This window comes from Solea senegalensis, linkage group LG1, assembly GCF_019176455.1.
Source record: "Solea senegalensis isolate Sse05_10M linkage group LG1, IFAPA_SoseM_1, whole genome shotgun sequence".
In the NCBI taxonomy this organism is placed as follows: domain Eukaryota; kingdom Metazoa; phylum Chordata; class Actinopteri; order Pleuronectiformes; family Soleidae; genus Solea; species Solea senegalensis.
In genome coordinates, this window is record NC_058021.1 from 6,697,544 (window position 1) to 6,722,988 (window position 25,445).

At 40.6% G+C, this 25,445-nt stretch overlaps 2 protein-coding genes across 7 annotated transcripts; one reads left to right on the forward strand and one right to left on the reverse strand.

Moving 5' to 3' along the window:
* Positions 1 to 372: 372 nt before the first annotated feature.
* On the reverse strand, positions 373 to 8,315 carry LOC122782181 (acyl-CoA-binding domain-containing protein 5-B-like). 3 transcript variants are annotated; one of them, XM_044046431.1, is made up of 14 exons: positions 7,635 to 8,315; positions 7,283 to 7,413; positions 6,649 to 6,772; positions 6,145 to 6,217; positions 5,249 to 5,399; positions 5,041 to 5,079; positions 4,546 to 4,743; positions 3,873 to 4,094; positions 3,127 to 3,221; positions 2,808 to 2,991; positions 2,139 to 2,347; positions 1,503 to 1,553; positions 1,291 to 1,406; positions 373 to 1,215 (listed from the first exon to the last, which is right to left on the reverse strand). In XM_044046431.1, the coding sequence occupies exons 2-14, from the start codon at positions 7,386 to 7,388 to the stop codon at positions 1,203 to 1,205; spliced, it is 1,581 nt and encodes a 526-aa protein (XP_043902366.1). In that variant the 5' UTR covers positions 7,389 to 7,413; positions 7,635 to 8,315; the 3' UTR covers positions 373 to 1,202. The 3 variants fall into 3 exon arrangements, with proteins under 3 accessions (XP_043902366.1, XP_043902374.1, XP_043902383.1); XM_044046439.1 differs by lacking the exon at positions 4,546 to 4,743; XM_044046448.1 differs by lacking the exons at positions 4,546 to 4,743; positions 5,041 to 5,079.
* Positions 8,316 to 9,111: 796 nt separating this feature from the next.
* On the forward strand, positions 9,112 to 25,001 carry LOC122764862 (abl interactor 1-like). Of its 4 annotated transcripts, XM_044018867.1 has the most exons (11): positions 9,112 to 9,395; positions 13,099 to 13,266; positions 16,238 to 16,414; positions 18,484 to 18,498; positions 18,851 to 18,954; positions 19,059 to 19,199; positions 19,629 to 19,729; positions 20,242 to 20,457; positions 21,585 to 21,674; positions 24,308 to 24,493; positions 24,592 to 25,001. In XM_044018867.1, exons 1-11 carry the CDS (start codon positions 9,279 to 9,281, stop codon positions 24,765 to 24,767), a joined length of 1,491 nt encoding a protein of 496 aa, XP_043874802.1. In that variant the 5' UTR covers positions 9,112 to 9,278; the 3' UTR covers positions 24,768 to 25,001. The 4 variants fall into 4 exon arrangements, with proteins under 4 accessions (XP_043874802.1, XP_043874940.1, XP_043874872.1 ...); XM_044019005.1 differs by lacking the exon at positions 21,585 to 21,674; XM_044018937.1 differs by lacking the exon at positions 18,484 to 18,498.
* Positions 25,002 to 25,445: the final 444 nt, after the last annotated feature.

Below are 25,445 nucleotides of genomic sequence, written 5' to 3' on the forward strand. Positions count from 1 at the left end.
CCACAAGGAATAGATGTAAATATTTTAGAAATCTAAAAAATTTTCTTACCGAAATATAATCGATACCCAAATTTGAGTCAGCTCACTGGGCTTCCTCTGAGAAGTCCTAAATTAAACAAGCATAACATTCAACCACTAAAACTAATGTGAATGAAAGTAAATAACTATAATTTTACATCTTAATCTAGAAATAACATTGTGCTTTACTATTTTTTCAGGGATTTTTTGTAAAACAGTTAGATTGGAAACTCATAGTTAACAATAATAATTTTAGCAATAAAAAATATCATCTTGGTTAAAGAGCTTCTACATACTTGTATATTAACCATGACAGAATTATGACAGAATATTCATCAAGCACTGCAACAAATGTGATTGTTTCATGATGCGTTTATTGCACTTCACGTCACACTTGCTCCATAATGAAACTTCGCCCTAAACTAAGCATTCCCCTTATTTTCTACTGTACAGCTCACAAGAGACGAGAATGTTTATGCGTGTAATTATATGGATTATCTTGTTGTCTGAATGTCACTTTGTTGTAGTTTCAGACCAATCTGTGATGCTATTTCACTAAAACTATGAAAATAACATTAATGTTAACACACACAAACATTTTACAGCATACATGTCTAGCATGTCTATTTGGTCTCAAAACAAACACTCCCGAAACATACACGTGTTTTGGAACATCAGAATAAAAACTTTCTTTATACTCATGAAAAATAAAAAAAATAAAAATACATACACATGTATACATATATATGTATATATATACATATACATATATATGTATACATACATATATGTGTATATATGCAATATGTGCAATAAATAAAGTAACTGGCATTTACAATGGTGAAACATTCTTAAAGTAAACTCATTTAGTATAGACTTAAGTGTGTGGATTATAAATAAGACAACCTAGCGACCATATCAACATTTGTGTGTCTGCATCTAAATTTCATTAGATTAAATTTCTTCCGTTTCTTAGAAACATCCACAGAATCCATGAAGTCATGATGCTGCGGTGCATAGAGACCTGCCTTTGTGACCATCTTTGTTACAATTCATTTCTCTGTGGTAACTTTTCCTCTTCCATGGGTGACCCAGTACATTATGACTTTTTAAGTCATAAAACAAGCCACAATTTTTGTTCCAGCTTTGTGTTCTTTAACCGAAGCCGATAACTGTCTGACAATTCAGGGGGTTTTCCTAGGAGAGGAAAAGCATGTAAAAATAGAGTAATCAATACAAATTCACTTTTTAAAAAGAGACGAATATGCTCACCTTCTCCTTCGCAGCAAGTACAGCTGGAAAAGCCAATGGGCAATCAGAGGCCACAGTGCAGTCATCACCACTGTGAGTGGAGAGAAGTCAAAAGGCCACCAAGACGGTCTCAGTATCTATGAAAAACACAGAACCTGGTTTGAAGGGACTGTTTGTTTCCCAATTAGACAATTATTGGTCAAAAACGGCAGGATGATAACAGTTTAAAGGACCTTTCGTGCTATAGGTAGAGAGTCCTTCTGCCTTGGTGAAGATGATGTTGACTGAAAATACAAAAACAAATTTAATACATTTTAATACACAGTTGGCTGAAGTAAGAGCACTTTGGAATTGTGACAGTTTGTACTGCATTTTAAAAAGGAATCACAAATTATTATGATGCAAATGTCTATTAAAAAATATTAAACTGTCACCACACACTGTAATTATCGGAGTGAGTTACAGTGTTATTCGATCGCTTGTTTAAAATGTATTTTACTGCTTTTTTATGCTGAGTTATTGTTTGAGTTATTCTTTGTTCTTTTCCTTTAGGCAAACAATGAGTGCTAACAGTGACTTATAACCATCTTATGCTGAATTATATCTGTAACAGGAATTTCATTACTTTACTTTACAAGTACCAAAAACGACACTTACAGTGAGTTATAATCACCTTATATCATTTAGTGACAGTGATAAAATTATTATAAAGTATTACCATTAAAGCAATTTATGCAATAAAGCATTCTGAATATTAATTATAATATTAATTAATTGTCTATAAATATATTAAATTGCATTTGCAAAGTGGAATGAATGATCATGAGTGCTTACAACTATGACCATGCTGCACTACAGACCCTTGTTACCTTGGTCACAGTGAGCATCTCCAGAGTTTGCAGCCTGTGCAGCACGTTGGCCATGTCACGGTGCAGCCGCAGGAGTGCTGCAGCTATTTGCTCATTGACATTTCCCCTCGAGGCGCTGGCGGGATTTCTGCTGTGTGACACACAACAGCTGGCAGCATCTGCACTCACACACCAGCGAGAGCTGCGGGTGGCCCTCGATGACCGAGAACCTGAAACAGGAGCGAGGAATGAGATGGATTAGAAAGCTGTTATTCAACTTATCCAGGGAGGGAGTTGGAAGATGGAAGAAGGATATTGTTGGTGTTATTTATCAATGAACCTAACTGCATGAAGTTGTTTTTAGCCTCTTTCACACTAATTTAGAGAGTATACCCGGACCCTTTTAACCTAGGTGAGCCTGCCTGCTAAAAGAAGGCAAGTACAACCATCCCCACTGTCAGTGAGAAATGAGACGGTCTAGCCCACAGAACTCAACAGTTCCCCTTCTTCTTCTTTTTAAATAAATAAATTCCAGCAGTCTGTTCACCAAGAGATTTGTTCCGATCATACACCTCCTTCTCTACTTCTTGGGTTTTAACATGTGAAGCACAACAATGTGCAAACCTGCCAACTGCAGCTTTAATTGCACATGTGTGAAGAGTAAGGGACGCGGCATGAGTGTAGACTTACCTCTGCCTCTTCTTGATAAGGACTTGTGTTGGCTGGAATCCAACCCGTCTTTAAAGTAAGAATCTCTTGTAAGTGCTTGGTCCTCTGCTCCATTCGGTGTAGCACTGCTTTCAAACCAAAGATCCTTTTGGTTCACTGGGGCAGCTCCTGATCCAGGTGACCGAGCTTTTGACGTTGACACCCCCTTGTGGAAGAAGAAAGGGACAGTCAAACCCAACTTTGATAACTATTATAAGATCAGGACTCTTCATTCTGAATGAATGACTCTAATTCTCTTGTGCTGATTAATGTTGTGTACACATGAGGACAGACACCACACCTCTTCCATGGCTAGATGCTCCATTGAGTCACAGAATTCCTCATTATCGGAGTCTGTGCAAAGGTGGTTCTTCTCAGGAACAGTATCAATATGATCTAAAAGGGATGCAACACACAATTAATTATGTCTAGTTACTTGGGCAATAAAAAATACGACTAGATAAGTACCCACTATATCAATTAACTTAAGGAATTTTACTTAATTTCGATGACTGAATATAGAAAAATGGACATAGTTTTCCGGTTTGAAAAGTGAAACCAAGGAAGAAGGATGGAAAAAGCCATTAACCACCCGGGGTGACTTCAGTTTAAATGAAGTTGAATTTTATAGGAAAATTAGCTTCTAATTCTCACTCGATTTATAACATTAGTAAACCTTTCCCTGAAGGGTTAAAGGTCTCAGTCGTCAGTTTCTTTTGTAATGTCAATTTTGTAAATTATGTTTTAATTTATAGTAAAACAGACGATAAATCACTTATAAGCGCTTATGAGCTGACTCCATTGTCATTGACAACTGGAATCGTCCAATAGCTTTCTGGTTACAGGTGACTGTAAATCTGCCATTTTCAAAAACCAACATGGTTTTGGAAAAGGAGTTTGTTTTGCAACCGGAAAACAACGTCCACTTTTTGCATTCTTCTCCCACCAATATCTTCTACTATTTACCATTAGTTTTGGCATTTTGGCATAATTTACACAGTGAATACAACAAAAGACACACATTTCCCATTAGATTTGCAGGCTTACCACTCAGGTGTCCATTAAAGTGCACATACGGGTTGTACTGCACACTAGACTCGATGGAACAGGCCAGTTCCTCTTCCTCCACTTCACTGTTGAGGGAGCTGTGTGTTCCGTTGGTGAAGGAGGACATGCTGGGCTCCATGCTGCCGGTGGACCCTCTGGTGTCAGACCTCCACCCCTTGTCCTCCTGTCCCACCATCAGCAGCCTCAGATTTGGAGTCCAGACTGACGTAGGGAAATAAATCAAGAAATAGTACGAGAAGGCATTAAAGAAAGTGTTTTGTAGTCTTGATGCTAAGAGACATATCACATATTGCCATGTCCAATTCATTGACTTTGAAAGGAAACTAAAAATATCACGCATTCTTAAAATAGAGCCAGTGGTGACCCAAAACTGTGCACATTAAAAGATAAAAACAACAAAGCTATGCTACAGTGTGCATGCTGGTCTTTGATGGCTTTTAACCATATTTTCCATATTGAATAAAGTATTTTGATTTTGACTCAAAATTAAAAGAGTAATACAAAAAAATCACACTGTGAAGGGTATTTCAAGCCTTACCCTTTGAATCATGTAAAACAACAGCTCCCTCTGCTGGATAAATATGTAAAACCTCTAAACAACACAACACAACATAACATAATACGCACAACTAACTACAACTACTGACTGTACCTTTTTCCTCGTCCTCCTTGTCGTCAGTATTGTGTTCTTCCTGCCCATTCTCCTCTTCCTCACTTCTCCTGCAATCACTACTCTCCTTGTTTCTCTCAACCTCACTCTTTGCTTTACTTCCCTGTTCCTCCTCACTAGTGACACTCGTGTGGTCTTTTTCTTGAGGGTTCTGTATATCATCCCACAGATCCCCAAAGCCTGAGCAGTGAGGGAAACACTGTTGATTAATGTGTGATCAAAGAATCTGCTGAGTCATGCAAATCTAGAGACAGCAAACATACAAAACACGCACTAAAAAGACAGCATGTTTGAGTTTTGGCACAGTACATCTAGAGCACAACAGGCACGGCTTTAGCTTTAGAGAGCACACTGTATAGAGTGGAAAACAACGCTTTCAAGCAGCAAAATGACCCACAGTTCTTACGTCTAATGCAATGAAAGCAACTCAACCACACAAGGACAAATCTACCACTGCCAACGCTACACAAGACTTGCCTTCCATTGTTGGTTTCTGAAATGGTTTGACCAGCTCATCTGATGATAAAGAGGGGGAAATGTTTTTGGTTTTTTTACGACAGAGAAATGAACTACAGTAAATATCACAGAGCAGCAGCCCACTTGTATTCTATTTACTTTGATATGCCTCTGTGTGTGGAGACTACATGGGGTGATGTTTAGGGAAACCTCTGCACATGCGCATTACCTGCATGTTTCGCAAAAGGCCTGGTGAAGAATCTCCTGTTCACTTCATTTTCTTCATTTTCTTCCTCATCTCCGTCTACCACGGTGTAGAAGTTTCCAAGCTTCCGTATCAGGTCGGACACTTCATCCGAGATCGGGATGGTCTCCAAAATCTGACCACCAATAGTGAAGGCAAGGCAAGTTTATTTATACGCACAGTTCAACAACAAGGCAATAAAACAGTACAATAAAATATAAATAAAGAGAAATACAGCAGCTGCATTAATGACATATAAAAGCACAATAAAAACATTTAAATAGAGAGGTAAAGAAAGAAGAAGAAACTTGCAGTTATGGCTGAGTTGCAGCAGGGCTGATCATTTTATTTTTATTTAAACGCAGTGGCGAGATTTAAAAGCTCTGGGAGTTTGTTCAAGATATTTGAGGCGTAAAAACTGAAGTTTGTGATTTTAGAAAAGAGGAGATTATGGCATATGCACCACAATCTGTCAGGTGAAGATGCATCAAGGCTGTCGACATGTCACAAGTAAACGAGGAAATGAGAATGATATACAGTATATTATATATTATATATTATAAAGGCTTCCTGGTGTATATGCCGTGTGCCTATTCTGTTTATTAACAAATAAGGACGACTCCGTATTGCACTGTTTTCAGTGTAGCAATAGCACTCATTTTCCTGTGCTAATAGGATTTTTATTGTATTCTATTCAGCTGAAATAATTATTGATATTTGCATTTATTTTTTTTAAAAGACATAATGATTCAATTCAGTCAATTCCACTCATTGACTATAAGTGTGAAGTCATGCCCCGTACATGACATATAACGTTTACATTGAGAGAAACGTCTCTCCGTCTGTTATTCATTCCCTCTATTCAGCTCGGAGAAACTTACCAGCTGGATGTCCTCAACGTAATTCTTCATGGCTTCCTCCTTTGACATATTTCCTAAAGAGCTCCATGCATCCCTGGCAACACAAAGTCAGAGTTGAACACGGGAACTACGAGAGGGAAAAGAACATTGAACAACTGAAAATAAGCAGTCACAGCGAGTGTCGTAGCAAAGACACCTGATGCTTATTCTGCAGGATTACGGGATTCAGTGACACCTGAATTCTACTGTGTGGAATACAACTAGGGCCACACAGTTGGTGTAGTGGTTAGCACTCTTGCCTTGCCTTCCTTCCACAGTCCAAAAACTAAATTGGACACTCTAAGTTGACTGTAGGTGTGAGCATGAGCGTGGATGGTTGTTTGTGACACTGCCTATCGCCCTATGTCAGCTGAGATTAGCACAGCGCCCCCCCGTGACCCTCGTGTGGAGAATAAAGCGATAGAAGATGGACGGATAGATGAATGGAATACTATCACACATGCATCAAGACAACATGCAACTTGCCATTTAGCTTTTCCATGGCTGTCCCAGAAGCCACTTGGTCTGGAAATGTTGCAGGGCCCCACGGTGGCCTGCTTAAAGTAACTGTAGAACATGAGCATCATGTCGTCAGATGGCTGGAAAGGACCTGAGAAAAGAAGACAGATTATTATGCAGATTATAAAATAAAAAGATTATGTTATTTATTTTGCCTTTAACTTGTGTTTTTATTTGGGAGCAACTTGTTTTAAGAAGTGTTATTAATAAAGATGATAATGCTGATTGTCATCATTATTGTTGTTGATACAAAAAACAGGTGTTTCACAAACATGTTTTCTTGTTTGTTTGTTGGTCAAGTTTATTTTATTCATTTAAAAATGAAACATATAAACCGAAAATAGAAATACCAAAAAAGGTATCACACACTAAGCATACACAAAATACAAACTAACACATCTACATGTAACTTATCATTATTGTGTAGGGTTTATTTAATAGAATCAAATAAAATGAATACGATCAAAAGCATTTGTTATTAGGCCTGAGATAATAAGCTCTAATCCTTTATCAGTGAGACTGTCCTGCATGTAGGTCAGTCACCTGGAGTCAGTGGTCATGTAGACACAAGAAGAAGACAACAATAATAAGTTATCATCACCTTCCTCTGGCAAACTCCGCATGACTTTAACTGCAGCAGCAAATTTCGCCTGCAGGCTGTGTTTGTCCTCCTCCTGCGCCATGCTGAGCTCCAACCGGGACGACATGGAGCAGAGCGCACAGTCCTCACATCTTCATATGATGAAGCAATTAACGGGGATGGGAAAAAAAACAAACAATGCAGTTGAGAGAGTGTTTAGTAGAGAAGGACACTTCTGCAGACCGTGTCCCCTTCCGTCTGCGAGATATAGAGAATGATTGGTCCATTTAATACGCCCCTGCCTTTCAGCTACAACACGCTGTAATCGTAATAAAACAATAATACCTCTACGGTTGACTTATTAGACACTCACCAAAAAGTTCACGTTGGGCGGCGCAGAAACGATTCCATTATCCCGGTATCTGCAGCAGACACGGATCCAGTCTGACTCTGGTCAAGGATGAGTCTAAACAGTCAGCGTTAGACCGCTAAGCTTTCTGGGAAATGCAGTTCTTGTTGATGTGTGAGCCTCTGCAAATGGCGCGTGTACGTCGAGGGATGAGCACTTGAAGTCCCACAAAGCCACCTCAGCGGGGGTTTAAACAGCAGTGGTGGATGGGAAATGTAGTGTAGTGAGTTTTTTTGTGGCGTCACACAATTTAAAACACAGGTTTAATAATTAATACCTGTGTAATGAGAGTTCTTGTTATCACAGACCATATTTTAATATCTACAAACTAGCCTCAATATGGTTTGGTTACTGGTATAGTTGATTATAATTAATGGCCAGTATTTCTGATAACGTGTATTTAAAATACACATTTCAAATGACAAAATATTGTTTTGTATCAAAATACTTCAATTTTATGTATCTTTATTTTTTAAATACTGGAAAATTGTTGTTACTGCGACCATAACTCCTGCAATTTATTTTCTCTATTTACTTGCACTTTTATATGTCAATGTTTGAACTGGTAACTGCAGTTACAAACCCAATTCCCTTCCACTGGGCCACAGGCACTACATCAGGAGTGTCCAAACTTTTATTATTATTATTATTATTATTATTCTTAATTATTATTATTATTATTATTATTATTATTATTATTATTATTAACAAGAACCACTTTTGAAAATGTGAAGATTCCTGTGGGCCAATGGTCCCTTCAAACCTTTTAACAGTTTAAAGATTTAAAAATGTTTCAATGTCACAATTATCATTTTTAAATGGCAATGTAACCAAATATAAGCAGCAGTGAACAAATTAACATGTGGAGTCAGATAACACTACAGGAGATGAATGCATGTACAGTATCTGTCTGTCACCATTAAGAACCCCGGACTCTGCTTTGAAAGTACAACTCCTTACCAGCTGAGCTAATAGAGATGACTGACTTGTGACCAGAGCCGATTTTCTATCCCAGTCTGTCCCTGGCCAGAAATAATACATCACAAAACTGAAGGGCTTACAACATCTGTCTGAGGGCCATTATTGGACTGTGGGCTGGACTTTGGAGATGCCTGCACTACATGCTGTAATTTTGTTTCATGCATAAATTCACTATGATAGGGAAATTGACAACCCCAAACTCCTTCACTTGCACTTTCACCTCTTGGGGGGGAAAAGTATTTTTAGTATTTGAAAATACAAAAATAGTATTTTATTGTTGATACATTTATTAGTTGGGCATTTGGTATTTTAATTTAAAAACATTTTTTTGCCGAAGCATGGCACCACATACCTTTTTTTTTATGCTACACCAGACAGTGATCGCAGTGAAATATGATTGGTGAACAGCTCCTCGCTGTCGGCCTGTCAGCCAATCAGCATTCAGCCTTTACGGCGTAGCTGCGATTTGTTACAGGCTGTTGTGAATCGGAGCCCAGGCTTGAGAGCCCTTCTCTCCGGTCAGCAGTAGCAGCAGCAGCATTAGCTCAGCAGCGCAGCATCACTGCCTCACTGAAAAGCACAGAGAAGACAGGGAGAGGGAGAGACAGCAATGCAAAGGGATGTAAGATGGCAGAGCTACAAATGCTACTAGAGGAGGAAATCCCTGCCGGTAAAAGAGCGCTGGTGGAAAGCTACCAGAACCTGTCCCGGGTCGCCGAATACTGTGAAAACAATTATGTTCAGGTAAGAGAAGCGTTAAACGGCGGCTGAATTCGGTGGTTTTTAGAGGCTGTGTCTCCGTCGTGTCTGCGTCGCTGCTGCTCTAACGGTTGTGGAAGTGGGTGAAACCACAGCGGCAGGAAATGTTGGTCGCGACGAATACGGATCCTCAAACCGCTACGAACATGGAGCGGCCTTTTCTTCTGCCGGGCCCCGGCACAGAGAGTGACCGAGCCGCGGCTCTCTGCTCTGGTGGACACGGCTCTGCAGCTCGGCTCTGCTCGGTCATTTCTCGTCTCGGCCGGTCGGTGGGTCGGTCGGACTCGGGCCGCTCCGGTGCTCACATTTCCAGCCTGTGCTGCTGGGGGCTTTCAGAGGGTGTGTCGTTGTTATGACCAAGTGGTTTGTCATTGACTGCATTCTCGGGTAACGAACTGTGACTCACTATCACCACATTTATACACACTACATTAGTACGTAGGATTCATAAGCCATGTGTATTTACATGTAATTACAGAAAGCTATTTGAATGTGTGTAATATATAGTACATATTATAGCAAAGCATGAATGGATTGATATTGTTAAGGGTGTAAATCGGCACTTTCACCACGTTGCGATTTAATATCGATTCTTTAGACAAGCATTTACTGATGACACATACCGATATCACAACATCTGCCATTGTACCATTCATTCCTATACGATTTCTGGTCTTGCAATTGATATGAAACAATACTGCACGCTCATTTACAATTTTACAATTTATATCAGAGCACAAAAAGCAAACAAACACTTTTAAGAGTTTCATTTAAGTTAATTCAGGCGGGCGAAATTTAGACAGTATTTATCGACATTGGCCCTTTAGTTTTTTTTTGGATTATCTTTTGTATGCATTTAATAATTAGTATATACATTCTTTTTATTTTAATTGCACTGCAGTGCAGACACAAAATTCAGATTGAGGGAACACACAATCAGTGTTGTTCAATCAATGTTTATTTAAGATAAGCAATTTTGTTTGTTATGTTTTTATCTTGGGGAAAAGAAACCAAATATCAAGAAAAATATCAAGCAAGAAAAATAATCTGTACCATATACAAGTCATTGGCTGCAGTGATTTCTAAAGATTATCATTGGCCAGAGAAAAACCCATGTCACTCAACAACACATTCAATTAAATTAAACACATTATAATTAATTGAGGTTTATTGATATTTACACTTTTATTTGTCTTGATAAAGTAAATTGTTGTGCTCACTGAATCAATTTAGTGATCCAGATTACTAACTAGGTTTGTTGAAACATTTCTCATTTGCTATTTTGCTATATTTCATCTTCCACGTGTTTATAGGACGATTAGATATGCAAAGTTAAGCCCACCGTGGTGCACTTATACTGTAGTAATGTAATAATATGATACTAATACTTATTTATAGACATTACGATACAATCCAAAATCCAGATTACAAAGGCCTTTGTAGGCAACATTTAAATATTGTTGATGAGAATTCAAATTAAATCAGGAAATGCTGTTAAGGACGGTTCAGAGACATATAAAACATGTCCCCAGTGCATGTATACGCATTATTTTTTCTAATTAGATCAATAATATATAGTCCTGCTTTTTTTGTTTATCTAGAGTTAAAGAACTGGATGAATACATTATGAAAAGCAGTGGGTCGACATCAGTGTCTCCAATTACTGTTATGACCATGTTGATGCCAGTTTTATTTATCCACCACAAAATGCTTGTGATTTAGTGACATGATTATGTATATATATAAAAAATAATAGGCTTAATGGCCTGATGTGGCTCAAATATATTTATTTAAATTTTTGGGGATTTCTAGTCTCCAGAGTAGCTGGCATTTAACCATGTCACCCTGGACACTGTCACCTAGCAAGTGTGGGTGAGTGTGTGAGGGCTGACATTGTGGACTATCAGTGCAGTGTGTGTTGGCAGACTGGCACAAGCCAGAAATCCCACTGTGCCCCAGGATGGTATTTCTTTTGACTATGGTGCTGCTGTAATAACCTCACATCACCAAAGCATGGGTGTCATTAAAACTGCTTTTTTGGTTGCACTGCTTGAATGCACTAGATAGCGGCAAGCATTCACCACTATTAATGCTCTGCTCAAAGGTTTTTTTTTTTTACCTTTTACCTGATTTTATTTGAAGTCTCAGAGGAACATCTCACAGTTGGGGAGGAAATGTTGTGCGTGTGGTGGTAAGTCTGTTGTGAGCAGCAGTGGGTTACAGGGGTTACACTGCATTGCCTCAGTGGCTGTTATACAGAAAAATAGTACACATCACACCCACCCTTTCCTTTTTTACACTGACTGCCTGTTACTTTAAGGAATTAAATTAAAAAATGCATTCATTACTTTTTAAGCCCTCACCAGCCTGCCCTTTCTAGATGTTTGGTCTTGTGATTATATATCAACAACTCTGCGGTCCTAAAATTCAGCTTTTCTGTGGTGCCTCACTCATAATTTAAAAGCAATCAAACAAACAAACAAGGATGAAACAGCCTTTCAGGGGAGATACAGTCCATTCATTCATGAAATCTCATTTTAAAATCTTTTATAATCTATAAGAATAATGATATATATATATATATAATCTATCAATCATAGTATTGTTATTAAAGTTGAAGTTGGCATCTGTAATGTTATTTTACTGCCTCCTTTTACCTTTTCCATACACCTCATTTTTACTTGGTTAACTTGTTTTAAATTTCAGTAAATTCAATTTTTGTGAACATTAAATGACTATAGACACATAGAGTTTTTCAAACTCGGGTATAAAGACCGGCTCCAGTCTTGGGAATAATGCTGAGTAAGCTCATGCAGTTTTTTTTTCCATCACTACCTTCCTATGTTTGACAAAATGGAAGTAAGTGGTGTGCATGGCAACGGCTGACCCGCAGGTCCCAACAGAAATCTGCAGTGGACAGTATTGCTGCAGGTGGTTTTCAAGGTAGCAGGTGGGTGAGTGCTGGTGTTGCAAAATGGTGTCATTGTACACGTCCACTCAAGAAGTAGGCAAAATAATCCGTGACTGAGCAATAAATGGAAAAGGATTCAATTCAGCGGGTATAATGCTTTAAAATAATGTGTGTTAGTTGTAGCCCTACTTCAAGTAACAGATTTGAGTGTCCCCTGTTGGAGAGGTTCTCCATTTGGCCTTCCTTTGTTCCTGTTTTGTTTCCAAACTATAAATATGTGCATACATTCAGTATCATTGCTATTTAAAGGTGTCCAGAAACAGGGTTGTGCAGCTGGGTAATGTTTTGGCATTTGAGAAAAATGTCTTGGAATTCCTCCTCACCACTCATAACTCCCACAATGCACCTGTGCCATGTTATTCAACAAAGATATTAGGGTTAGGGTTATTGTTATAGGTTCAAGGCTGCTTTGCATTCCACAGCAGTCCCAACAACACCCCACCAGCACACACACAAACTTTGCAACATTCACGTTTTAATGGAGTGAATGGACCTGCCAAATGCTGTTCCCTGTAGCAGAACCAGTGAAGTGTCCTCTCACTTCACTGGTAGTAACAATGGCATTGCAGCATTTCCTCCTGGCTCTTCTGGACAATTGGACTTCCCTCTGACAAATTCTCAATTTTTTTTTCCCCACCCACACATCATTCCACTTTTTTTTTTTCTCCCGACTTCTGATTTCTCTTTGTCTCTGTCCCTCCTACCTCTCGCTGCCAGGCTCAAGACAAGAAGAAGGCCCTGGAGGAGACCAAGGCCTACACCACCCAGTCTCTGGCCAGCGTGGCCTACCAGATCAATGCCTTAGCTAACAATGTGCTGCAGCTGCTCGACATCCAGGCCTCGCAACTACGACGCATGGAGTCCTCCATCAACCACATCTCCCAGGTACATACCACGGCCACAGAACACAGATATGCGCAAACGTGCAGTTGTCATTCATAAAACTCAAAAGGAGTCAGTAGAATTCAAATAGCGTAGGAGTCTGTAGCTTGTAGCTCTGGTTTGAAATTAGAATCAACGGAATATATTCTCAGATAATAGTGGATAGCTGTAGTGTTTCCCAAGTGTTCAATTCAAACTTTGCTAATAGGAATTTGGGAACTGGTGCTATTTGCATTTGGTACCACAGGTTTTGGGTTTTTATACATTCTACAATTTATCCGCTGCAAGAATATTCGTGAAACAGCACATGACTGTGGGATTGATTGATATCCTTACCCATAACACCGAGGCACACAACATATTTGCATCAAATTGAGACCAGCAGAGAGATAGATATGACGGAGGCATGAATCATGCTGGAGCTGCTAGACCTCCTGCTTCACAGCCTGCCCCTCTCTCTCTCTTTCCCTCTCTCTCTCTAACGCTGTCCCTCTGTGTGCGTTTCGTGTCTGTCAGCCAGTGAATGTCCGCTTCCCCTCCCCGTGTGCTTCATTAAGCCTGTCAGGGATGAAGTGAAATCCTGACGCCAGCACTCTCGCCTGGTTAGCATGTCCAGCGCCCGCTGTACTCCACAGGCTGCTGGATGAGTTAGATGCAGTACAAACATGACCAGCATGAGGCTTGAATTGTTTTCCTGAAGGAATGACAAACATTTTCCCCTGTGTCGTTAACAGCCTCAATCACTCAGCTCTTCTTCCATAGAACATGATGTCAATTTTGTAAATGATGTTCCCTGCTACACCCGAAATGACTTGAATTTTGAGAAAATGAGTTTACAAAATGATATGCATCTGACACACCTCCGACTTTGATTGTGCAAATTGTCTTGACTTGCGAGAGTGAAAGGGGAGACAGTGGAAGGTAGATAAACACTGCTGCAAAATTCAAGTCCCACATCTGTGGGATTTGAAAGCCCACAGTCGAGTTTGGCTGTGACAGAACTATCCAAGAGAGGCTGCTACTTGAATGCAAAACAACAGGACAGTGTGTTTAATCAAAACAGAGCTCTGGCTGTCTATTTCAGCTCTTTGTGTGTATGAGCTAAATCGAATGGCTGTGTTCACTTGTCCTCATTGTGTCTGAACAAACAAATAGAAAAAAAAATGCTTCTTTTTGATTCTGGATTGTCTAAAAAATAAAGCAACTATGAGTGTTCACTTTACATCATTTCATTTCACTGAGTTCTGTCTGCCAGTTCCTTTTCTGATCCCTCCTTTATCCTCCCAAATCAGTGACCCACTTCTGCCACTTTCATCTCAGAACATCTATTCTCAGAACGCCAGCACAAAGGTTATGCATGCAGTTTATCGGCGATAATGGGTGGCAAAATAATTCCAGGTAGTGCTCTGAAGGCCCTGCTAACAATAAAACGCACATCGTTCACTTTCGGATTTGACCTGTTCACACGGTCTCTGTGTTGTTTTTCAGGACATTCATGGCCATCTTAAAAAAAGATTGATCTTGCAATGTTAGAGTAAATAAAACGTATCAGGGGCCAATCCTCTGGCTCACACATCACCCTCCCACTAAGTGTCAATAAAATGTGTTCAGTGCAGATACAGAAACCAAGCTAATAGTATGGTGTTGGAGCAGATGGGTGGTTTGATGTGAAGCTAGTACACATGTGAAGCTGGTACACGAAGACTAAAAAGTTAATTTTCTCATCACCTGCCCCATCGTCACTCTCCTTTCTTCTCCTTTTCCTTTTACTCATGGGAGCTCTATCTATTTTCTGTCTCTGTCTCGTCTCTCTGTCCTCTCTGAGTTTTGCTTTTGTCACTTTCTCTGAGCTGCACTCTGCCTCCACCCATCTGTCAGAGGAAGGAAGTAGGCAGGTCTTTTTTTTCTTACTTCCCATCTGAAGCTGGGTGTGTCGCTGCAGTTTCCTCTGAGTTTCCAATGTTTCCACTTTCTCTACATTTACGCAGACGCACAGGCACGGACGGAGGTTTTTGCACAGCAGGAGGGAGCAGCAGTTGCGGGTCAAATTTACTACTCAAATCAAAAGTGCAGTCTCTCTGGTGGCCTTTTTGTCCCCAGCTCGCAGAGAGGCGGTCCTACAGCAGCAGAGAATGATGTGTTGGTGATTGATGTGTGACCTCATTCCTGTGTGGAGTTTGCTTAAAAAAAATAAGAAGAATAGTGTGGTCACATACACACACACACGCCACAATGTGCCCTTTACAGTCTTTTTATATTTAAAGTCCTCCCAGGTGTGACCTCATACTCAACAGACAAAGACCTCTATCTTTCATATCTCATTTTCAACACTTCCACACATCTATCACCCATTTCACTTCTCATGAATTGAAGGACAGATCGTGCAGGACACCTGAGTGATGAAGACCTAAATTACAGAGGAGATGGAGGTCACTAATATCTTCAGTTGGCCCTGGAGTGAAGGGTAAAAGGAGGGCTTTGTCTAAAGAGCCCCAGGGTGTAGGCCAGTGGGGCACAGTTGTGGGTCAGTAGGAGTTCAAAAGGATGGCCGCAGAGTGAGAGTGTGTGTCCAAGCAGTGAGGAGGTTGTGTTTTTATAAAACCACAGAGGGAAGAACTATTTTTATAAACTATGCTTGAAAGAGGAAAATGTGTTTGTTTGTACAATATGAAATTGTTTCTAAAAAAAAAACCCCCATCATAATAAAATAAGATGGAAAAGGAGGTGGATGCTGTTCCTGCTTCTGGGGGACTTTTAATTTGACATAGTGGGAGGAAGTGCCGAGTTTACCTTGAAAGCAAACTACTAGACCAGGTCAAATATGTCCACAAAACAAAGACATAGACATAGACTTATTATAATTAAACAGAGAACTGGAGATTATTATATGAATTTTAAATAAAGCCATTTATTTTTAGAGAAGGATGCGAAGTAAACTCTAAATATTTGTTTTATTCCTTTCTTTCTCCTGGAGACGGTGGACATTCATAAAGAGAAGGTGGCACGTCGGGAGATCGGCATCCTGACCACAAACAAAAACACCTCCCGCACCCACAAGATCATCGCCCCAGGCAACATGGAGCGGCCGGTGCGCTACATTCGAAAGCCCATTGACTACACACTGCTGGATGATGTGGGACACGGCGTCAAAGTAAGATTCTCTTCTTCCTTATTTCAAAACCAAACTACACATCAACATCTGTAAATGTCAATGTATCTGTTTGACTTTATTATAAAAACAACCTAGTATTTGTTCTCTTATTTTTGAATTTTTGTAGTTATTCCTTTAGTTAATTAAATACAGAAACACAGAGAAATGCAGTTAAAAGCCACAGTACAAGAGAAAGATACTGAGTTGGTAGATGACTGTGTGAGTCCAGAGTGTGACTAATGAGGAGGCATTTTAGGCCAAGTGTTACTCATAACACCACATCTCCTATTGAATCATGGGGAAATATTCTGTCAGCTCTTTTCCGGCTCATTCTTCAATGTTTTATTCTCTCTCTCTTTCTCCCCATGATCCATCCGTTCCCTCCTGCTCCTCTTTTTTTCCTCTTTGATACAGCATTCTGTGTGTGTACACACAGTTGTGTGGATTGATTGTCGGTGTCTTAAATGTGCACAGTGTCTGAGGACTCTTCATCCCTCCTCTCTGCCCCTGTGTCTCTGGGTCTCTGTTGCGATAGTAGCTGTCCACTGATTCAGATTCAGAAGCCAGTGTTTCCTCCTCCTCTGAGAGCCGCCTCACACTGAGACATTTTGTCATGGCACCACTATGCAAATAAAGCATCATTCATGGAGGCTGCAGTTTATAGATCTCATTATAGATGCTTAAAACCTGCTGCAACGTGTGTGCAATCTATTTTCCTTTTGTAATTAGATTCAGAAAGAATCAGTATCAATATCAAGTTTGTTACTTGCACTCAGGGATAAATTATTGTTTGACTTTGCGTGTGCGTGTGACAGTGACTGCGTTTATTTGCGTGGATGTGCTCATGCTTGTCGCAGGGTGGATAGGAACGCGTACCGTATTCCATATTTTCCACCAGATCACCCCCTCCCAACCTAGACACGCACATGGTCGGAATAATTCAGGTGTTCATTTTCTCCCCACTGCATCTGCTAGATAGAAACTTCACAATAGGTCTCTGTTATACAGTGAGTAATGTCATAATGTGTGTTACCAACCCATTCAATTCACCCATGAATGAAAAATCACACAAAAAAGGAGCCGTGGAAACGCTTTCTCACCAGTTTGCAAATGAGAAGACACCAGAGATAATAAATAATACTAATAATAAAAGTCAAAACTATATACAAATAAACAAGTACATTTCTGTTTTGCTGTGTAGCAGCTGATTAGTACTCGTCACCTCAGAGCCTATTCTCCCCTGACTGTGGTGGATTCCCTCGAGTGGGGAAGGTGTGTTCACCTCCACCTATTTGTTGCCTCCACATCCACATTATCAGGGGAACTCGCCCGTGTTCGTCGATGCCAAGTCAGACCTGAGCATGCAAAGACCTATTCACACGTTCACGGATGACTGTGCTCACCCCTCCACCATAATAGCCTTTATTGGCATAACTGTCAGTTACCAGGGAGACGCAGTTTCAGCCTCTCAGACAGTCTGAACCCTTCACTCCGGTTATTTATGACCTCACTGTGCCCCAGTGTTTCAGATTCTCAGAGCGACGCTTCAAATGTCAGTGTAGCCCAAGTGTTGTGCAATTACTTCTCGTGTGTGTCTGTCGATTTAAGCAGTTGTCGATCTGATCACAGTGTGTGACACACGTCTGATGCACAGAGAATAGACCGATGGAGGAGCAGTTCCACTCTATGTATTAATCTTATTTCTGCCTCTATTTCATGCATGTCTTCGAAATAAAGGATGTCGTTTTGGTCGGCCAAAATGGAAATTGCATATTTTGGTGTTAAGAAAAATCCTCTTGCTGATAGGCACAGCATTAACTGTAAAAATTCATTTGAGTAGTGCAGTTTAGTTCTTAAATAACCTTAGAGGCCCATCTACCTGATAAATGTTACTTTCATTAATATTGGTTACCCTGTCTCTACTCTTGCTCTTTCCATTCAACATACAGTATTAATGATTCCGTATTATGTTTATTAACAACTGAACTGTTCATAAAGAATGCTACATTTTCATATTAACCAATAAGCATTTCTTCTTCTGTCTTCTCTTTCTGCTTGCTTGTGCTCAGTGGCTTAAGGCCAAGGTAAGAGATGGTTGTCCTTCTCTTTGTCAGTGTTGCATCAAGATATCATGCACCCATGAAAATGACTTCATAGAATGGTTAGGTGTATTTTTGGTGGTGTGAATCATGTACTATTATATTGTACCACCATAAATACTGTTAACTGCTGTACTATAGGAGTCATGTTACGGTTAATGAATAAACAAGAGAATGTAGAGATGTTGTCTCCTAACCTGCAGTATGTTCTTTATATACTGTGTATACATATTTAATTATTTATTTTTTCGGGACTCTGTGCTGTAACTCCTCAGCAGCATTTTGGACTCTGGTATCAGCTGATCAGCATTGTTTCAACACATTTCTGCTTCTCTAGCAACATGGGAACAATGCTGCAGGGCGAGGAGGGACGCTCGCCAGGACCAACCCCCCAACACAGAAACCCCCAAGCCCCCCCATGGCCGGTCGCGGTACCCTGGGGTAAGAACTTGTAGTCATGTTAGTATTTAAATGACTGTGGCTCTATAAGAATACTCTGTAAAAGCCTATCATGATAAAACGTTGATTTATCTTCCGATGCGCAGACGTAACACCCCCTACAAGACACTGGAGCCAGTGAAGCCTCCTGTGGTGCCCAATGACTACATGACGAGCCCGGCCCGACTGGGCAACCAGCACAGTCCTGCACGCACAGCCTCGCTCAACCAGAGGCCCAGAACACACAGGTAACGCAGAGCCTCTACTCTTAACCCCTCTGCTGTAAGGAAACCTGATCACCTCCACCACTAAAATGTAGTTGTCAAAGTTCACTTTGATGGGTGTGCAGGAGGAGCTGGGGATTGAACCATCAACCTTAAAGAGGCGACATTGCATGAAAAAGGTCACTGTGCTGGCAGGCTACTTGCTAGGGTTTCAGAAAATACTGTTAAACTGCAGTTTTTCTCTTGTAGATAGTTCTTTATTTAGTTCCATGTGACTTAATTCAGACAGCATGAAGCGTGTTGCCACAGTGATGGGTCTATTGTTATGACAGAATGACATGGGAGAGACTAATGATAGGATGTCATCTGCTGTCATGTCATTAAGTGTGCCTCACATATCCTCTAATGATCAATGTAAAAGACTCTGTCTGTTCTCCCTCTCTCTTTCTGCAGTGGCAGCAGTGGGGGTAGTGGTGGCAGGGAGAACAGTGGAAGCAGTGGAGTGGGTCTTCCTCTGGCTGTTCCCACCCCGTCCCCTCCCAGTTTGGGGCAAGGTGAGCCTCAGTGCTGTAACCTTACAGCACTTTTCCATGCATAGTTAGGTCAAGCTACAGTTGTAGCCTGACTACGCTAAACTAAACCTTTAGTTATGAATAAGGACATTTAAAAAATAAAAATAAAAAATGCTGCGTTTAAAGGTTCATTGACATCTAATGGTGAAACTGTTGACTGTAACAGATGACTTTGTCAGTGGAATTCACATAACGGAATAGATGTAAATCCTCTTTCCATTCGCACTTCCTTCTTCTTCTTTGTTGGTTTATGCGTTGGGTTTATGTGGGCGAAGCAGTTGCGCTTTGTTGGTCCGTAAAGCGAGACCCTCGCCTACAGTAAGGCTACAAAAACCTAATTATTTTTTTTAAATTTAAAGGTAATTATACTTACTTATTATGTCAACACTCTTTTACTTTACATTCCTTATATAGATATACTCGATTTGAGTAAGTAAATCAGGTCAAGGTCAATAACATTGTGTACTAAACTCTCTCAAACTTCTCACCTGCAGTGGCGGCATCTTCAGCCTCAGTGCCCCAAGGCCCCGGCTTGGGTCCCATCCCCATGTCCCAGTTCGGCACAATCTCCCGCCAGATTTCTCGCCACAACTCCTCCACCACGTCCTCAGCCTCCATGGTGTCGGCCACCGGCACTTACCGCCGCGCGCCCTCTGTCTCCTCCCAGCAGCCTCACATCAACGGGGGACCTGCCTACACACAGAACCCAAGTAACTCAGATTTGATGTGTTTATTTGTCAATAATCTGTTTGTTAAACACCGTGTGGTTTCCTATTACTTACACTCTGGTATAGGATTAGTTGGTGTGTAGAAATGGTGTGTGAATGAATTGAAATAAGATGCAACTTTAGAAATTGCTGACATTTAAAATTTCCTGAGAAGCCTTAGCTAAATAAACTTTGGACTTGAAAATAGAATTAAACCTCCTAAATGCTGGCCTCTGGGTCGAGGCGATGTGAAAATGAATGATGAAGCCTAATTATTGATAGCGTTAAGAGTGTTTGATTACATTTCTGATTGAGCTATGACATTATCACTTTAGCTGAAGGATGTTTCTTGTTAAGGAGAAAACGTGGGGAGGCATTTCAGGGCAGAAAAGTCATAATGAGATTTAAAATAAAAAGAAAGAGCTCACTGATCTGTGGGGGTGTAGTGGAAGGATGTGGTTCTGTTGTGGGAGCTGGGTGGGGTGATATGATTTTACTGGTTTGTGAGATCACAGTCGCCCCTCTATTACATGTGATTTATGAGTCAGACGTGGCCGGCATGTGCGTGTGTGTGTGTGTGTGTGTGTGTGTGTGTGTGTGTGTGTGTGTGTGACATCATGTCTTTGAGTGAGGACATCTGTGTTTCTCTATGTGTATCGGTCCATTTATCTCCCGTCTAAAGGCTTAAATTAGACCGGTCAGGTACAAGGTCATTCAGTAAATGTTGCTCTCCATCTGCACACACCACTCTAATGAACTTTTAATGAAATCCTCTGCTGGATGAGATCCAGATGCAGCAGCTCTACCTGTAAATGCTTTTTTTAGAACACGTCTGCTGTCACCTTGTCACTGTCGCACATCTGCCTAGAGGCTTCGCTTCTGACTTTAAACCGATGCTGAGGAAGTAGATTTTCAGACTGAGATGAGGTGAAAGCCTCATGTCAAAGGAGGGAATAGGTTACTCAGCAAAGCTCCCTGCACTCTTTCACTTGCTCACAAGCTTTTTGTCTTATTCTTTCTCCATTGTTATCCTTTTTTCCCCCCCCTTTCCTTGCACTGTCACTCTCTCTCTCTGTCCACCGCCTCTGTTTATCTGCCATTTCTTTCGTTTCTGGGCGTTGCTGCTCCAGTGTCTGTGGCTCCTCCCCCTCCTCCTCCCATGGTCCAGCTGACTCCACAGATCCCTCTGACCGGATTTGTGGCCAGAATGCAGGAGAGCAGTAAGTACTCAATGCATACTGTACACAGACATGCACTTATTAATGAGGAAATACAGCGTGACAGTGCAGTTAAATATACACATTGGATTTTCCAAAAGAAATCACTTTATGCTTAGACTTTGAAATTATATACTTATAATAACGGCTGGACGATGAGAAGACACCAGAAACAATCCAGACCAGGTTATTCTCAGCGCTTTAGTCACCATGGTGATGTGGGTTAAAAAAGAGCCTCTTTTGTGACACTTTATGCTCAACTTAGAACACTAACCTACTCATCCGGCTTTGGTGTAGAGTCCTCTGAACTCTGACAGAAGACACTTTTAAACATGATGTTTCCACGAAGAGGTGCTTTGGTTGAATTTAGGCAAAAGTAACTCCTTACTTCGATGTAAGAAAATATCACTGACATCGTCTCACATGGATGCGAATGACAGCAACACGAGGGAATTAGCGCAAATGACAAGAGAACTGGGGACACTATATAGGGGAGAGGGAATCAAGGGCAGGTGCGAGTGATTACTCAAGGATCACCAGGTGAAGTGCATGAGGGAATTAGGGGAGATGTGTCAACACGACTGAGGAAACGACGAGACAGGAAGACATGACATTTACCAAAATAAAAGGGGAAGTGAAAATCAAACCCACACCAAAATTGACATGAACTTAACGTGACTTTAAACCTAAACTAACACAATAACTAAACTAAGCAAACAAAAACACCAACAGACTTGGCGCTTCGTGACATAGTTTTGGTGTTACAAACATTCACATCCACCTTTCATTTCATTTCTACATTATTTGCACATGCACTTAGATTAAATTCTCTACATTATAAAACTGTAAATAAAGGGCATAGCTACTGTATAGCCAGTTAGAGCTGAAACGATGAATCGGTTATTTATCGATTACTAAATTAATCGGCAACTATTCTGATAATCGAATAATCTGTTTGATGCTTTTTTCATGATTAAAACAAGATTTCCGATTGTTTAAGCTTCTTAAATGTGACTATTTTCTTAATTTCTTTGCTCTGGATAACAATGAAATCATTCAAAGTGAATCATTTTGGTTTGTGGACAAAACAAGACATTTGAGAACATTGACAAGCACCGATCAACATTTTTTAAGGTTTTCTGATATTCTGAACACCAAGCGATTCATCGAGAAAATAATCGGCAGATTAATCGATTATGAAAATAATCGTTAGTTGCAGCTCTATCACCAGGTATTTAACCAAGCAGCCCCAGTAGATTTAGATCTTCATACTGATCTTCATGTTGCTATGCTAATATTATAGATACCGTATGTATGTATCTTCCACTACATCTCTTGAAAACCCCGTTCTGTGGCTTGCTACGCTCAGCACACCTTTTCCTGCACTTAATGTGTGCCCCCGTGTCTGTCTGTTGCCATGGTGATGGCACCATCACTGAAAGCTTGCACCGTGTACTCTGACCACTAAAGAGAGAAAATGTGACCCTATGATGCCACGTCCTAATTTGTCGTCCGCTGTCTGCAGTAGAGGAGAAGAACTGTTTGTACCTGTCTGGTCAAACAGTGCACTGAACTGAAGCACATGACCACACATGACTCAGACAGTGAGGTAAAGAATAGATCATTTTATGTTTTTATTATAAGTTTTTAAAAAACACGTTTAAAATTGCTCCTCCACACATTAACAGGAAGTGGCACATTTTTCATTTCCACAAGAGGAAAAAGGGGAACGTGTGTAAGTAAAGTAAGCTGCGGTCCGAAGTGTGTCGTCATGGCACTGAAATACTGTTGTATCATGAAAAAAACCAAATGACCAAACACTGACCATAATAGAGGATCAAACACTACACATTGTTAGATCGCTGAAATACACGATAGGTAGGTGACGCATCAGTTTCAGTTCTTTGGTGCTTTTTCACTTAAAAGCAGGATGAAGAACATGTGAGATGCAATGTGAAGTTTTTTAAAGAGGAAACGTGTGTCATTAAATGTAGTTCAAAGACGGAAGAGGACAGGACCACAGGAAGTGGGCCAGCCTTTTAAAGTCACACTTTCGATGCAACCATTTTCACCGCATCACATTTGCATGAACTTCTCCTTTACAGAAGTGACGTGTTTACGTGTAAATGCACCCAAATAATTACACCCTAATACTTTCTCAACAACAGGTTCTTAGTTGGACTTCTTTCTTGAAATAAGACAGCGTGTGTTTACATTTACAAGAAATACTAGAACAAATAAATACAATCAATGACAATGACAATATAGAGTAAATATAGAGTGTTTTTAATGAACATTTTGCCAAATCATTAAAAAACAAATGACAATGCACAGACATTATCGAGTGTAGTGACATTAGTAATTGCCTTGTAGTAGAAGTAGTAAATGCTGAGTTCTACTTCTTCTGCATTTTCTATTTTATTTGAGGGTGAATGTCTTTTGCGATTATCGTGAAATAACCAAACTTTTTTGTTGACTGAAAACGTCACCGATCATTTTGGTCATGTTTGAACTGCCAAGAAATGAAAAGACTAAAAACAAGATGTGGAAAAATGAGAGAGAGACACACACACACTGCTGTGGGAGTCAAGTTTAAACTTTTCCTTATTGTTCTCTTGCACTTTTTGCTCCTCCAGTAACAGACAGCCCTGCCCCGCCTCCTCCACCTCCACCAGAGGACATGGGTGTGTTTGAAGAACCCTCTCCTCCTCCTCCTCCTCCTCCTGTGGACTACGAGGAAGAGGAGGCAGCAGTGGTTCACTACAGTGATCCCTACGCTGACGGAGACCCCCAATGGGCCCCCAAGGCTTATTTAGAGAAAGGTTATACAAAAACTAACAATTTTTAATTAGTTTTTGCTCTTTAATAGTGGAAAAACTGATGTATTTACCCTGGTTCTACTCATTATGCCTTTCCCCAGTTGTGGCCATCTACGACTACTCCAAGGACAAGGAGGATGAGCTGTCCTTCATGGAGGGCGCCATCATCTACATTATCAAGAAGAACGATGACGGGTGGTATGAAGGCGTCTGCAACGGCGTCACTGGACTCTTCCCAGGAAACTACGTGGAGTCAATCATGCACTATGCTGATTAAAAGAGAAACAAAGGAAAAAATGCGCCCGAGAAAAAAAGAGCACTGCAGTTTGGAGCAGAGGTAAAACCGCGAAGATGTACTCGTGTATGCAGTGCAGTGATCCAAGTCCACACAGCTTCTGTTTTCAATGAAGTGCCATGGTGACATATTTGGAATAATTTGGTTTTTCTTTTTAGAGGAGTTTACACTTTTGACAGTTTTGTTCTGCTCTGGAAAAAAAAAAAAAAAAGATGACACAATGAAGGATGAGGGGGTCTGTTAGTTTACACTGTGGATGAAAGGGCGGAGACTGTCACATCTAGGGCTGTCAAGGTTATTGCAGTACCCGAGACGCAACTGGTCCTGACTAAGAATCTCAACCCCCGTTTTCGAAGCCTCTGGAGTCGTGATTAGGCTGCCGCCGCGTTGACGTCTTTGCAAATGAAAGTTCACAAGCGACCAGGCTTCCACTGGATGACACCAGCTGTCAGTCACACTGGTGTCCACTCATGTGTGCCGTACTTTATCTTCCAAATGGGATCGTCACTAATGAAGAAGACGTCAAACTAGCAATCGAGACCATTAACTCCTCATGAAAATGTTCACCGAAAGTCTAATTGTCCCCACAGACATCTGGCAAGCAGCAGAGTCGCCTCCTGGCGGCTCGTCAGTATTGTTTTTTATTTCCGCATTGGCAGC

What these genes read in the sequence shown, in the direction of transcription:
- LOC122782181 (XM_044046431.1), bottom strand. Translation starts at nt 7,388, where the DNA reads ATGTCGTCCCGGTTGGAGCTCAGCATGGCGCAGGAGGAGGACAAACAC. An exon ending in GCCTTTTGCGAAACATGCAG is followed by an intron (nt 5,080 to 5,248) that starts GTAATGCGCATG and finishes CTTTATCATCAG; the next exon opens with ATGAGCTGGTCAAACCATTT. An exon ending in AGATGCTCACTGTGACCAAG is followed by an intron (nt 1,554 to 2,138) that starts GTAACAAGGGTC and finishes TTGTATTTTCAG; the next exon opens with TCAACATCATCTTCACCAAG.
- LOC122764862 (XM_044018867.1), top strand. Translation starts at nt 9,279, where the DNA reads ATGGCAGAGCTACAAATGCTACTAGAGGAGGAAATCCCTGCCGGTAAA. An exon ending in TGCCTACACACAGAACCCAA is followed by an intron (nt 20,458 to 21,584) that starts GTAACTCAGATT and finishes TTGCTGCTCCAG; the next exon opens with TGTCTGTGGCTCCTCCCCCT. An exon ending in GGCCAGAATGCAGGAGAGCA is followed by an intron (nt 21,675 to 24,307) that starts GTAAGTACTCAA and finishes TTGCTCCTCCAG; the next exon opens with TAACAGACAGCCCTGCCCCG.